The following is a 15,649-nucleotide window of genomic DNA, read 5'->3' as shown; positions in this document are numbered from 1 at the left end:
CATCCGCTGCTCTGGCACTGCTGCCCATTATTTCTGGCTATCTGGGTGACCCGTGGCTGCTGTGTCATTTTCACACCACAGGGCTAATTGCACCAAATGGCAGTAGATTTTTGAGGGAACAGATGAGATAGGCAGTCCACGCTGACCACCCAGTGCCAACCATTAGCTGTAATTTTCGTTTATGGCTGCAGAGATTCTTCAGGAGTTTGACGTATTAACACATTTACAGTGAGCCCTGTGGTGATGTAACCGAGGACTCGTCTCTCCGGTGTTTCTCTAATAGGGTCTGTGAAGCGTTCCTTCCACACTTCTCTCCTGGTAGCGTGTAAGCAAAGAAAGTTTGACAGTAGCTGGAAGTTTTTGTTTTTTTATGACCCCGGTTTGCTCTCTCCTCTCTGCAGCTGGCTGTACCTTTGATGAGGACTCAGACCCCGGCTTGTGCGAGTACCGCCAGGGCCAAGACGATGACTTTGACTGGCAGCTAATCAGGACCTACAATTGGCCACACCCGACCCCGGATCTTCTCCGAGGTAGGTTTCAAATATGTGTCACAGTTGAGGTTTCTGACCGCACCCGCCTCCGTGGCCCGGCGGCGCGAAAATCCCCCCCCCCCCCAAAAAAAAAAACCCCAGACTGACAATGACAAAGCTGTAGTGTGGGAGCTGTGGACCATGGTGTGTAATGCACATCTGCTGCAGAGGAGACGCTCGCTGCAGTTATGGACTGTGCTCATGTTACACAGCTCTCATGTGAAAAGTAATAAAGGGAAATGAACATCTATTCTAGTGACTATTCCAGGCGCTTGGAATGAGTCTCTCACTGATTCTGCAGCAACTTTTAGGGGCACTAATTTCCAGGTGAGCAGTGAGCAGAAGAAAGCAGCACAGCGGGGGGGGGGGGTGAACATGTATTACAAGGTGGACGGATCCATTATCGAACATTGTTAATGTCTGTGTGACGACTTCGTTTATTAGTAGAACACCTTTCAGCAATAAGGCAATTCAGTTGAAGTGAATGATTTGAAGGTATTATTTTTTTACCCTGGGTTTTGCCTCTCAGGCTGTGCAGGTGCTTCGGCCTGCAGACGCTGCTCATGGCTGATAAACGTCAAGTCACCTCCACTGATTGTTTTTCTATAAAAATCCACTAATTTTTTTTTAATGATTGACGGTCAATAAAAGAAAAGATTCCACGTCATCGATGTATTTGCTCACGTGAAGTCGACGTATCGGGGAGGAAAAAATGGATTCAGTGAAAGATGAAACAGTAAAAACTCAATGTTCTTCGTACTGAAAGGTGGAAACTACTAAACAGAATATGATTCAAGTGATTGTTGAGTGTTATTATGGAAAGAACAGTGATGTTTCATGTGTGTGTTTGGAGGAAGAGCCTCTGAAAGCAGTTCACCTTTCCAGTGACAGAATAGAGAGAGCTGCGTTTGCTGATAGGACTGACCAGGTGTGTGTGTGTGTGTGTGTGTGTGTTTTTGAAATTCTTCACATGACCACTCCCGTCAATTTCTGTCTGTTAAAAAAACAAGTTAAACACCTCGGACGCCTTTGAAGAGAGACTGAAGTTCAGACTTCGAGGGCGGCAGCTATTAACACCCGGTCAGAAGACGCCACCTCAGGAAAACAAACGCTTTCTTGAGTCCTGATTTGAGGAATATGTGCTGATGGAACAGGAAAGGATCGGCTGTGGGTAGAGTAACTATGAAGATGTCATTTTCAAGGTAAAGTTTACTTTGCTAATAAGCGAGTCTGATGGACGGATAGTCAAACCCACGACGGTGTGAGCTCTGCAGTCTGGCAGGCGTCTGGGAATTCATATTTTGTAAAAACAAACATGAACCAAAAGGAGCACCGAGTGTCTGGAGATATTTACCAGCGGAGTCTAGAAACAGAGTTATAAACAATGCTGTTTGGGCACAGAAACACAACGCTGACACAATCAGCCACCAGACTACTATAAAGCAGAGTTACCGCGGCTTTTATGTGCTGTGTTGTTTTTCAGACGGTTCGTTACGGGAGCTCCGTGAATGTCCCGAATAAAAATAATGACACATTTAATTAAGACAAATTTACTGCAAACTGAATGGGACTGTTTGTGTCAGCTACCAGAACGGGGGGGTGGGGGTGGGGGGGGGGACGTCACATCCAAACCCCTCAACAGTAGTGGCGGCAGGATGCTGGTGCGGTTTTGAATGTGGACGGGTCCAGAGACGAGGAGCCGCTTTATTATCGCTGCCGGTGCTGTGAAAGTTACACCGCTGCGTCAGCTCCTGGTTCACACTTCGAAAAACTTGTACCCGGACTTCTCCGTGCTCTGTTCAGCTGAGACTGACGCCAAGCATAACAATGCATTTCAGATGTATCTGCATTGGAGATGGGGATTTGCCTCCTGAACTCACTCATGATTTATAACTAACAAACTCTGGCTGGATGTTAAACAGAAAGAAAGCAGCTTGGCCGTGCAAGCGAGAGCGCACACACTCGGTGGCTGTTGGGTACGTCGCCTCCATCACCTTGTGCCGAAGTTGTTGTGACAAATAGACTGTGTTTCGACAGGTTGTCTTGCTGCACTGTATGCATTATACAAAGCTGACTCTGTGTTCCTTCAGCACAGACAGACGCGGGATGCGTTTTGCCTGCACCGTATTCCTCCCAAATGCGACGTGAGCAACCCAGACGCAGCTGGTTCCTGTGTTTTGTGCTGCTTTATTGAGAGTTATTCACTTATCAAAGAATCACCCAAGAAGCCCTTTGGTGCAAAGAATAAAGAGGTTCATAGATATGCAGGGGATTGCTGAATAACTAAAGAGGATGGAGCCGTTCTGTCTCACTTCTCAGTCTCAACTCAAAACTGGAGGTGACGGGGTTTTTGTCAGTTAGTTGGAAGCTGAACAACTTGTGTTGGTGCTTTGTTGAGCAGACAAAAACCGTATGCACGAGTCATATCAATTCTTAAAGCTGCACTCATCAATATTTTTAACACGTTATAAAATATGTTTCTCATACAGAGAATTATCACCCAACCCCTCAACTCTATGGAGCTGATTCTCCTGGTAACTATCCTCCACTAGCTCTTTGTTTAGGTTTAGCATTCACTCATTAAATATAGGCAATACAGACAGTAACAACTAAGTGACTCAGGCAGAAGCACAATGCTTATATATGCTTCCCTACATCCTTTCAATCAATTTAAGGTAGCCACCAAAAAAAAAGAAAAGTTCTGCAACCTGTTCGTCTGAGACCTAAAAGTGAATCATACATTTTTTTGAATTTACATTTATTTTTATTTTGGATATATATTGGATTTATATTGGCTTGAATTTACATTTTAGGATCTGAAAGCAGAGAGAACATCGGAGTCGCTTTTGCCACACGGGCAAAAAAAAAAACAAGAAAACAACTCGAAGGAATATTGTTGTTGTTGTTGTTGCTGGATGTTCACAGAAACACCTGGATCATAAATCAGTGTTGTGTTGTGCACTTTGTTTTCTTCCCCCAAGTGGCCAAAAAAAACTTGATAGAAACACGCTGTAAGATTATTTCAGTTTTCTATTTGTTTCTTTAACAATGCAGATTTTTCAGACTCTATAAAGAGACCCAGCACCAAACAACAGACACACACACACACACACACACACACACACACACACACAGCGAGAGCATTTAGCAGCTGAAGAGACAAATATTTTCCTCAGAGTGGAAAGTCGGGACTTTTCATCTGTCAGGGTTAGAAACACAAGTCAACAGGAATGCTAATGTTGCTCCATGTTTAAAAGATTCTTTGTTAACATGTTATCATCATCAGTCCAGAACCCGAATATATTCAATAAACTATGTTGACTATCATATATGACGAAGAAAAGCAGCAGATTCTCAAATATAAGATCTTAGAATCAGGGATATTTTGACAGAAACAATAATTGCTCATTGATTTTTACGTCAACCACCCGATCTTCCATTATTCCACCCAGCTGAGCGCGTACGTCTCCTCCTCTCCAGTAACAGTAGAAAAGTTTAGAAAGTGATGTAAGAGTTACTCCAAACATGATCACCCTGGTTAAAAAAGAAAATAAAGAAGACGCTGACTCACGGTGATTACACAAGCACATCGCAGAGGCGCTGTGAAATCCGGCTTCTCTCACCAGGAATCACAGCCGTCTCTCACTCGTGTCTTTCAAGAAAAGTGCGAACACGCTTTATTTCCACTCAGGCTGGATGCTAATGGATGCTGAAATGGACTTACAGGCTACGTGCGCACGCTCACCAGGTTCCCTCGGTGATTTATGCCAAACAATCTCAGCACCTTGGACCCGAGGTTCCAATCGTGAACCCACTGACAGCTTGTTTTCCCACGTCGGGTCCCTCGCTGCGTTTCTGTTTAAGTTTGTCATGCATCTACACAGGTGGCCTGCCTCCAATCTGCGCTGACATTTTCCATACATGTTTATTTAAAGCGGTCTGTTTTTTTTCTCTCAGGAATCGCTGTGCAAGCACACGTCCGAGAGGAAAACAAGCCAGTGTGAATGGTGAACTGTGGCGATTCGTGGAAGGAGCCGGCGCACGTCCGGGATTTCATAATTCATTCGCAGTTATCAAGTGCTTGTTCCGCCGTTAACATACCCACCCTGGGGGCAGGCTGGGTATGTTAACGAACTCCCTGGGATTGGTGGAGTCTAGCATGGGTCATTGCTGATTACACTTCCTGGTGTTCCTCAGGGGCTGGCAGCGCCACAAAGGCTGCTTGTTTTTATTTCTTTTCATCCATTAGAGAAGGTCGATTTCAGGCGGGATGAGCACATGCTTGAACGACTTGAATGTTCCTCTCAGATGATGCTGGATGAGAGATGAAGATTTGATGTGTGGCTGTGTGAGATCCCGTCATCAGACTCGCGAGGGTCGAACATGAACTACAGGCTGTGTTAAGGACCAGCAGCTATTTCCACACTACACTAACTCCAATCCTCCTCTGTCCTTTGGAGAGCCGCTGTACTGGATGTTGAACTTTCCTGCGTGCCAAGATCACATACTAGATATTAAGCCAATCAAAAGGCTCAGAGCCTCCTCTCTTCTGATTGGCTCACCGACCTGTTGTTACTAGAGCTCCAGAGAGAAGCCTGAGAGAGGAGATGTAAAACCACAAATACATCTTCTCACAGATCAATACTTTAAAATAAAACATAGGAAACATGTAAAATATGGACTTTTAAGTATTTATATTTTTTAAAAGCAAGTATTCCAGTACTTTGTCCACCTCTGGTCTTTGACGTTGTTTAGTGCGTCAGTCACAAGCTGGAATTTATATTGTGATATTTACTAATATCAACTAATGATGATAAAAAATGATTGTGGCTAAATGTCTTATTTCCCAGCACTACTGCACAGTATTCACATTTATGTTTCTATATATATATATATATATCACACTGCATCAGTGTGAAATTCAGCAAGTAATTGATTTGACGTCAAAGTGTTGCACCTCACCTCTAGATCTCTAGTATGAAGTCGGCCGTCTCTGTTTTGTTCTCAAACATTAGTGAAGAAAAAGAAAACCTCGGGTTCATCCTGCAGCTCAGGTGGAATTTTCAAGGTCACGCTTTCTCCGGGGGGGGGGGACATTGCAAAAATACATTTCAACATGAATTTTTCCAAGGGCGTTAAATTCTTTCAGAGACGCTAAAGACACTGAAATTGAGACAACAACTTAGTTTATTGGGCACCAGTGGCTCAATAGTATTGATTTGTGCTCACCAGCCGGTGGAATACCAATGACATGAAACATTGCAGCTAAGAAGGAACATGTCACGCCCCTTCAGCTTTGCAGTTTCTTTTCTTTTTTTTCATGATAGTGTTTCAATCTGCTTATCAGCATCGTAACGCAGGGTGTAAGATGCCGAGGCTCAGTGTCTGCAGCGTTGTGGGAAAACGGACATGATCGCTGTGTGTGATAGACAGTGATTCTGCTGTTCTTTTGATAGTAAAATTGAACGGGCTTGTGCTAAGCAAAGCAAAGCAGATTCAGAGGCCCTTGAGGGAGATTTTATTGGAGTTAAATTAAATTGAAGCCACGGAGGACTCAAAAAAAAAAAAAGAAGAAAGAATTGACTAAAGTTAAGTCGATATCACCACGGTTGGTCTAGATCAGAGGCTTTCTGCAGGTTTTCAGCGGGCAGCGGAGGGGGAGACGTCGGGCCAACATACTGCATGCTAGATGAAGAGGACAGGTACACGCTGGTGTTGTGTTCTGGAAACAGCGGGACCTAAGTTATTGTAGTTTGTCCCACTGATCCGAACCGCAGCAGCTGAGACATGGAGGCAGTTAAAAGCACTTTAAAACCGTCAGTGTCGGATAATTCGTCAAAAAATCTTATTCTTTCTTTCTCCAGTCAGGAGGCAATTGTCTGGATCTTTTTTGTCCCCCCCCCCCCTCTGTGTTTTCCTGTGTTATATCTATTTGAGTGGTGAACTTACATTATCCAAAATGTTTCCAGTAATTCTCAAACTTAGAGAAGTCAGCGTCAGCGTCATTTCACCTGCCACATTTTTAAAGATACACTTTTTACACTTTGGTCATTTTCAACTATGTATTTGAACCAGATGAAGGATTTTAGTCACTGGAGGTCTGGGTCTTAGGTTATTAAAGAAAAAAAAGCTGCGTAAATGTCAGACAGCTCAGCTCGCAGACGTCCGGTGTCCACTGAAGTGAGTTGGTGAATCACTGATTTCTTTAACGTAAAACTGCTTTATTCTGTGTTTTTTACTGGTTTTAATCCCCTGGTCCGTTGGTTATGGAGAGGAGGAAACCTCTGCGGTAAATTCGGCTGCTGGTAGAAACTTCCTGAACGTCTCGTTCATAAGTTATCAGAGAAACAAGTGGTTAGCAGCAGTCTCAGCTCCCTGACGTCTCACGCCCGCCGTACACGACGTGACGTACAGCGCCTTCAAGCACGACCAGCTCATGTATTTAATGCATCGTCTACAGCATTTGCATTTTTTTTATCTTTTTATTTTTAAATAAAAAGTGTCGGTTGACTTCAGCACAGTTTAGTGTTTCTCACAGTCCTGTTTGATTCCTCATTATCTCATTTTGTTCAGAGAAAGTTCGGCTTCATCTGTAAATCAGAGTGAAAAACGTGTCAGCACTCGCCCTTTAAGAAGACACGAGAGAGCAGGCGGATCAAACAGTCATATGCATATCAACTTTCAAAACAAATGGAAAAAAGGACATGTTTATTTATTTTCCATATGCAGCTCGTCGGACATGTAGGTGGAAACACGTATATTAGCGCTGAGGAGAACAGACCTTTTCATCGCTGTCATCCACGCGGAGAGATAATGTCTGCTTTTAGATTCCTTCACACACTCAGCTCTGCCATTTCAAACAGACAGAATGCAAATATCACGCGGCTCGTAGGAAGTCATCATTAATGGCGGCTTTGGTTTCGGCATGAATCACCTTTGAGCCGCGAATGCTGTCGCGGCGCTGGTCCAAAATGCTCAAAGCTTCGGCAAAGTGGAAGCAAAGCAAACTAAACTTCTGAGGCTCCTCTCCCTTCAAACTTCCCTCTTGGGGTTTGAACATGATGCTCATTTGCTGAGCAGAACTTCAAACATTTTATGGTTTGTGCCTCCACCCTCTGCCCTCTCGCCTGTCCCCGCTCTTCTGGCTGCCGGCTTTGATGAGACCGGCCCCAGACTAGAAAAAAACTAACTAGAGGAGGCAGAATGACTCTTTGCATTTAAATGGCACATTAACAGAGAGCAGTTTCTCTTGATCCCATGACTTATTTGAATTTGTCAGCATTGGAGAGGCCTGTTGTTGTGGAGGCACAGTGAGGTCCGTGTACTGCTGAGGGGCCTATTCATAAATACTGGGAGCAGGGGCCGGGTGCTGTATCCACTTTTTAAGGCATATCCATATATTTTCAAACAAGATGTCGGATCAGAGAACACCGTTTACATCGAACCCCGTTTTTCTCACGTCCTCCTGCAACACGGCGCCGAAGAGGACCCGGTTCTTAAAAACGGAAAAAAATAAAAACAACGATTCAATTATTTGGATCCCGTCAAAGATCAGATGATCTTAGAGGACGCAGGTTGCATCCGAAAGTGGAAGCTCTTCAAGTCCTTCCAGCGTTTACAACACAGCGGCAGAAACTGCAGAGTGTGTTAAACTTCGTGCCGCCGAGACGCTTTTTGTTCTGTTGTTCTGTCTGCATGTGTTTGTAAAGCATGAAGAGGAAAACCACCCATTTTTAAATCGGAGACGTCGGTGAGAGGCGAGTTATCAATCAATCAATCAATCAATCAATCAATCAATCAATCAATCAATCAATCAATCCAAACTAAAATCTTTCCTCTAACCTTAAAAGACTCGGTCTGACTCTCAGTGTATTTGCTTTCTTTTCCAGCAGTTAGACGCAGAGAACTGACACTCTCATGTTTACGACGAGGCAAAGACACAGGGCTCAATAACTAACACCTTTTATCTCTATTTGTTTATTTCATACATAAAAATAAATGTAAGACCAACAGTATTTGCTTTTAGATTTGCCAGATCCCCCAGATTAATGCAGCAATTAGTTGTTTTTAAAAGTGCTGGTAGGCAGTTTTTTCCCCTCCTGCTTCATATTTAATGCTCAGACATACAGTATTCATGGACCTATAACTTTAACCACTTGGCTTTTAAACATGAACCTCTCATCAAAGCTGAATCATTAAAGAAAAGGATTTTTTTTTCTTCTAACTGTTTTATGCGTTTAAGGACTAAAACAGACAGAAACATCATTCCACCTGCAGAGGGAAGCAGCGATGAATCGATTCTCGGCGATCGCCGTCACGGCTTCCTGTCGTCTGCAGAGCCGGGAAGTCGAAAGTCTAGCCACTTAAGATGGAGCAGTAAAGCTAAGGCGACAAACAACCATCAGTCTTCAAATGAGCCTTAATAACTTGGGCAGTGATTTCACTACAGTGGCCGCGGATGGAGCTACATCATGATATTGTTTTTTCTCACGGCAACATTCAGGCGCCCGCTGGTTAAAGTCTCGACTTTGGCAACAACCTTGGCGATAATCACTGGTTTGGTCTTTTGAGCTCGTTGTAATGCAGCTGTTGTAATAAACAGCCACTAATTTTTTACACCTTTTTTTTTATTGAGTCTTTTGTTTTTTGTTGTTGAAATAAACATTTCATCGTATTTATAAATTAAAAGTCTGTTTTTATGAACTCGGCGGTTGCGTCAGATTGTGGCTGTCGCCGGTGTCGCAGATAAACGCTCCTGACAGTTCTGTGAAACACTGAGAATCTTCCTCTTGCAGTAGTGACACTTGTCATTGCAGCCGTCTGTTTCCTCTGAGGTTTCTAAATTTACTTTCTTTTATCAGACTCGGGGGGAAGTTAAGGGGAGGACATAAACCATCTGTGTGTGTATCTCGGGTGAGGCAGACTGAGCCCACTAAATACCACAAGCAAGACCGTAGACAGACTCGATAAATGAAAACAGGCTGAGGAAAAAAAATATATACTGAAGGAGGAGAGGCGATGTGTTGTTGGGGACGCCAGATGTTTCTGCACACAAAGGGGAGATTCAGGATTGATACGCTGAAGGCGACTGATGGAGCTTTTCCTTTTTTTTTTTTTTATCAAAGGAGCAAAAATTTTCCATGTGGAACTTTTACCTGCCTGTTGATCTCTTATCCTCTCGTGGCACATTGAACGATAAAGGCTCAGGACAAACAGTGAAATTGCACTTTGTGTTGGAAGAAGACCGACGATAACAAAGTCCCGTCTTCTCCCTTCCTATAAGGCTCGACCCTGAGCGCCGCACATTGTGTGCATCAGCTGTCGTCGGGGGGGGGGGGTAAAGGCACGTTCTTATCCACCGGGGGAATCAACTGCACGAGTGTGACGCTATAGAAATGATGTTGACAGCACATGTTGATTGGCTTATTATGCAGCTAGACAGAGATGTGATTAGGTGCGCGCTGCCTGATTCACTATTGTCTTTGGAGAACCGCTGCTGACCATTATAATCAGCTGATTGTAAAAGGGGAAGATTTTTCAATGGCAGGCGATACGAGGGATTACTGAGTCTCTGCAGCAGGTATGATAATAATGTGAACACGTCTGTGCTGACAGGCCTGTGAACAGAGGCCGAGACGCTGGCCGTCGTCATTAGAGAGCGAAAGAGTCGGACATATGTTGTTAGCATCACGTGTACGCCATTTTTGTTATCGACTGACTTTGAGCCGTAGCGCTGTGTAGCGCAGGTAACGGCTAACGCTAATGACACCTTGTTGGTGTGTAACTATATCCAGTAATATTACAAGTTCACTCTTTGATTCTAGTCACCTTAATGACTCTGTAGGAGAAATGATGATACGTCCTGCACATTAACCATTTACATCCTGGAACCTTTTAATAGCCGCCATATCAGGCCACCGGCGGGGGAAAGGTAGAGCGGGTCGGTCACTAATTGGAGGGTCGGGGGTTTTTAATTCCCTCCTCCGGTCCGTGTTTCAGCCACATCCTGTGTTGCCTTCTATTAAATAGCATTACATGCATAAACATAAATGCGGGGTTTGTTAGCAGAGGCAGCTGAATTGATTTTCAGCTGAATCACTGATTCTGTATCCAGTTTGCAATCAAATAACATCAGTCCTGCCGAACTTCCTAATTAGGTTTAAACAAACGGTCGTCCACGAGCTGAGGACCCGTCACATGACAGACCGTCACCTGAAATCCACTCGCCTCCTCAGAAAACTCTCATTCTCGCTTCAGTTCGCAGCATCAGTGGCTGCGAAGGTGGTTCTCGAGTCCTGTGCTAACAAGGGGGTCAATCAGAACGCCCTCTCTAAGCTCTCTGCAGTTTATGAAAGGCATTTAGAGTAGATTTGCATTATTTATTAGCTTTACCGATGCCCTTCAATGTTTGCTTGAGCTTTTAATACCAGGTATTAACAGCACGTTGCACCGCAAGTGACTCTTCCCACAAACAGGTCCCATTACTCCAAAACGGCCTCTGCTCTCTGTTGCTACCGCTGATTATAACAAGGCTCTCTCTCTCTCTCTCTCTCTCTCTCTCTCTCTCTCTCTCTCTCTCTCTCTCTCTTCTCGCACATCAGTTCACACCCACAGAAACCTGACCGTCTGTATCTGCCTGTCACTAGTTTATAAATGTAAACAGCCAAGAAAGCCACAAAAAAAAAGTACATTAAAAATAGTAGAATGTTTTTAAAATAGGTTGTTTGTGAATCCAAATATACAAACATCTTCTGTTTCACTGCCGATCTAAATATATGTGGGTTGAACAGGGATCGAGGAGCGGGGGGGTTGATTGTACTCCAGAGAGAAGTTTTCACATTCTGAATCACTCCAGGTGTATTTATGGTAACAGCGTTCTGGAGTACAATATAAATGTTAATGGATCTGGATGTGGCACAAGTCGACAGTCCCCTCCTCCGCTGCGGAGAGCGCCGTGGCTAACGGCTAAAAGCTCGTACTCTTACTCAGGTTAAGCTGCTAACCGTGCGCATACGTGTTTTCATATCCTGACCACAAATATCTCCTTTTTAACTGAATGAATAAAATAATTCAGACTTCATCTCACAGGCAGCAGAAGACGTGTTAGGATGTCTTAGTATCCCAGCTCTTATATTTAGGTTTGAAATAACTGGAACACTGAGAAGGAGAATTTGCATATTCTGAGCTCGTACGAACTGATTCTTCACTTTTTGTTTTTTTATTATTATTATTTCTTGTGGAAAATGTGAATGCAGTCAACACAGTCACGGCGCGCAGTCTCAAGTCACAGTCATAGTAAATATACAGTACATATGAAATATAATTAACCAGTGTTAGGTTTGTATGTATGATTGTATTACATTGAGGTAATCATCCATCTCTTCACTATCCTTTTTGTCCCACTTTAACTATAATAAATGCATTTTTATTTTCTATCTTAATATGAAACTTCATGTTTTTAATACTGATGGAATATGAATAATATTGTTGGGTTGGAGTTGTACATAGTTTTATTTCATCTGGAGTTAATGGCTGAACTTTACATGCGACCCCTGTCATCCTCACTATTACTTTTTCTTCTCTTTTTCTCCTTCCTGCTTTTTTCTTTTCCTCTGTTTGTTTGTTTTTTTTCTGCATTTGCCGTCTTCATCCTCTCTCCCTTTCCCTCCTCCTCCTCCTCCTCCTCCTCCTCCTCCTCCGTCCCTCAGGTGGCGGCCGGCTATCTTTAGGACATATTTCCATATCCCCTCACTGCAAACATCACACTGTCAGTGTAATTGATATATTATACATTATAGGTTCCAGAGTTAGGATGAGTCATTTGCATATAATGGGCTGATAACTGATGTAATAATGAAAGCCTAGAGCCGTGCGCGGGAAGGATGAGGCTTTGCGAGACTAATGACCATTTAAATAATGCACAATAAGTGATATTTTCCATCCAGGTCAAAACCTCTGGAGCTCTGTGGTGAGGAAAAGGAGAAGAGACAGGAAATCTACAGTTTGACTGAACTCCAGAACAAAGTCAAAACCCTTCAAAGAACTTTTGTCGACTCCTTAACTCCTTTAACTAGCAGCTGCTGAGACCACAGAGTCTGTGACCTCCTGGTCCTGAAAGACCAGACACAAACATTTTAAAACTCCCAAAACTGAGAGACTTACTTTTGATGACCGGAGGTCTCCGGAAGAACTCGGTCACTAATGGAAAGGCAAACTGCCATACTGGAAACGGCTGCGTGAACGCTGCGGATCTGAACATGACTGAAGCTGAACTGAGACCATTAGTTGGTGTTTTTGTCTTTTATTTTGGTTTGATCAGCTTTTGATGTGCTCACATCCGCCGACTCTCCTGCTTCTTCCCAGCAACACTCCCGTATTTCAAGTTTCTCCCGGGAAACTCCAGTAACTAGCACGGCTCTCAACCTTCATTAGAAATAATCATCATACACGGATTCGTATGTTTTGTATGTTTGTTGATGCTGGTCGGCAGATGCTACAATTTACGGATGTTCCTTGAATGCCTCACATGCAGGCGATGGGTAGATGCCAATTACAGCACACATCATCAGGGGCCCCACATAGGGGAGTTTTGGGCAGCAGCAGTTCACTGTAGTGTCTTCATGGGAGGATTAACAGGGTTTATAGTTGTCATGGCAAAATGAGGCTAAAATGAGGGGCCGTCCGGGGGGGGGGGCAGTTGCGTGGTTTGTTTCTCCTAACGTTGTCCTTTTCCTCACAACCCAGTGGTGTGCAGCTGTGGAATTGATTAATTGTTGTTAAATTAACATGTTAAACAAAGCTTGTCAAAGTGATGCTCATGTCACGTTTATCTAATGATAAACAATCATCTAAATTGACGTGGGATGGAAACTTAAACTTGACCTCTGACCTGACGGTTTTAACCCAACATCAATCCAACCAACATTTCCTCTCACCTAGCTTCTTTAACACGTCTCTAGTATCCGACTACGAGCCCATTAGTGTTTCTACATCCCTGCAGAAAGCATCACTGTCTCCTGTCCTCGGTGTGAAGCTGCTCTCATGTTGACATTTCTTTCCATTTGCACAATAAGCTTCTGCTTCTTCTTGCTCCTCAGTCCTTAGCTTCCATTTTCTTGCTCCGGAAAAAGCCCAAGTTCATGTTGTCATGTTGGTAAATGCAGCTGAGGAGGTCGTGTCACGTGAGCTGTGCTGGTCAGGATTGTGAACTTCTGACCCCCCCCCCCCCCCCCCCCCCAAACAGTTTTTCCAGGGTTTGAAAAGTCTTAAGAAATCTCTCAGCAAAATGCTAAATGAACTTAAATTACTGAATCATTCCTAATTAATTTGTTGCTACTTTTGCAGGTATTGATGGGCTGATGCGGGCTGACATTACACTGTGAAGGTCGTGGTGTGATTATGAGGCCGCGGCAGCAGCACCGCCCTCAACAAACCTTACAGCCATTACACATTGCTACCAAAAACGTGGGAATGATTTATTGATTTATCAACACATCAGTGGTTTAATTACTGTGGAGCAGTTTATATTGTCGAGCTAAAATAACATCCCGCTCTTCTCTTGCGTCTTGTCTGGAGCAGCAAACAAAACTGTTATTAGTTTCTTCTCTTTGTCCTAAAATACATCAGCAGCAGACATGATGTATTATGTTATTTTAATCTGAACGCAGAGCTGCAGCTTTTTGAACTCGGTTATCGCTGATAATTTGTGCTAATATTGAATCTGTGTAAACAGTTTATCCCGTTCAGAGCAGGAGTCTTGAGCAGATTACATGCGGTACAAGCAGCAGAGGCCTATCACGTCCCGCCCAATGTATTGGTACAGCCCTAGTTTTTAATGCCTGTAACATTCTTCCTCCACACTCCTCCTTCCTGCTCTGTGTGTGATGAATCCCTCCGTGTGTGTTAGTATTTCACACTACTCCATTTCCTTTCAGCTCGTGTGTTACATATCAGTCGTCCCCGTGGCGGCCTGACTCTCTTAATTCTCGTCTCCGTCTGTGGCTTGCGGCTCTTTTTGGCTGCAGGTTGTTGTTGTTGTTGTTGCCTATGCGGCAGCAGTCTCTTCCTTCCGAGTGGCTGATAAAATTCTGGTTGACACAGAGGGACGACACAGGGAGGGTTATCGAACGCAGAACAGGCGGGCCCCGGCGCTCCACTTCCCCATGGTCGGCTTCCCCCACATGGGTAATTGGGTTCTTCTTCAGCTGCCTCTTTTTCTTCGTCTTCCTGCTTGCTGCCCACTGATGAGTGCTTGTCGCTATCTCTCTCTTTTTCTTTCATTCTCACACAGCGCTTTTTTCCTTTTCTTTTTTTTTTTTTTTGCTCATGTCAGCTACGGTGAAATTGAAAGTTTGTAGGATTAAAATTTGAAATGGTGCTGCTAAATATCCTCTACACTCTGCTCGGCGTTTGAAGACGCTGAAGCGACTTGGGAAATGAGGGCTGGGACTGGAGGCTGCTGGAGATGATGATGTCAAACGGAAATATTTTCGCTCTCAGCCGCTCGCATCCAAATGTGAAAGCTCTGTCTGGGGATGGGAAGACATCCTTATCTTCCTTTTAAACCTGTTGAAGCGCTGCTAAAGTGTTAGCTCTGCTCTGCCCAGCTTGTGACCTTTTCTGTGTTGAATATATTGTAAATATTCAAATATTGGTCAAGAATTATATTTACCTCAACAGCTCTCCTCTTTTTTAGTTTTAAATCTCCTTCTATTTTAAGATATTGATACTGTTAGCTCCTAATGCAAACTTAAAGGTCCATATTTGACACTTTTCAGTGTTTTATTTTGAAGTGTTGATCCATAAGAAGATATAAAAACTATCTCGGTGTAGTTTTACATCTCCTCTCTCAGGCTTCTCTCTGGAGCTCTAGTAACAACAAGTTGGTGAACCAATCAGAAGAGAGGAGGCTCTCTCCCAATTGGCTGACTGTTTTCTGAGTGATCCAATAAAAGTAAAGCACTCGAGAAACCAAATCCTGTAAAGGTTTGGATGGTGGGTCCAGGTGGGCGGGGCTTGGTGACTGCTTCGTTGTGACATCACAAAGTTCCAGAAGTCCTGACGGCTGGTTTTAAGGCTCAGTTTCTGAATACAGGCTGTGTGCATTTCTCTGTGGACTG

The 15,649-nt window shown here is 43.7% G+C and overlaps 1 protein-coding gene across 1 annotated transcript in view; it reads left to right on the top strand.

The window, feature by feature from the left end:
• Positions 1 to 15,649, top strand: part of ptprua (protein tyrosine phosphatase receptor type Ua) — a 196,953-nt gene that overhangs the window by 55,011 nt on the left and 126,293 nt on the right. The window contains exon 2 of the mRNA XM_087175836.1: positions 402 to 530. Coding sequence (XP_087031962.1) covers positions 402 to 530 — 129 coding nt within the window. The remainder of the gene's footprint in view (positions 1 to 401; positions 531 to 15,649) is intronic.

Source organism: Seriola lalandi, unplaced genomic scaffold (assembly GCF_002814215.2).
Source record: "Seriola lalandi dorsalis isolate HSWRI2012SDOR001 ecotype SW California unplaced genomic scaffold, Sedor1 jcf7180002054505, whole genome shotgun sequence".
Taxonomy (NCBI): Eukaryota; Metazoa; Chordata; class Actinopteri; order Carangiformes; family Carangidae; genus Seriola; species Seriola lalandi.
This window is presented reverse-complemented; position numbering and strand designations above follow the sequence as displayed.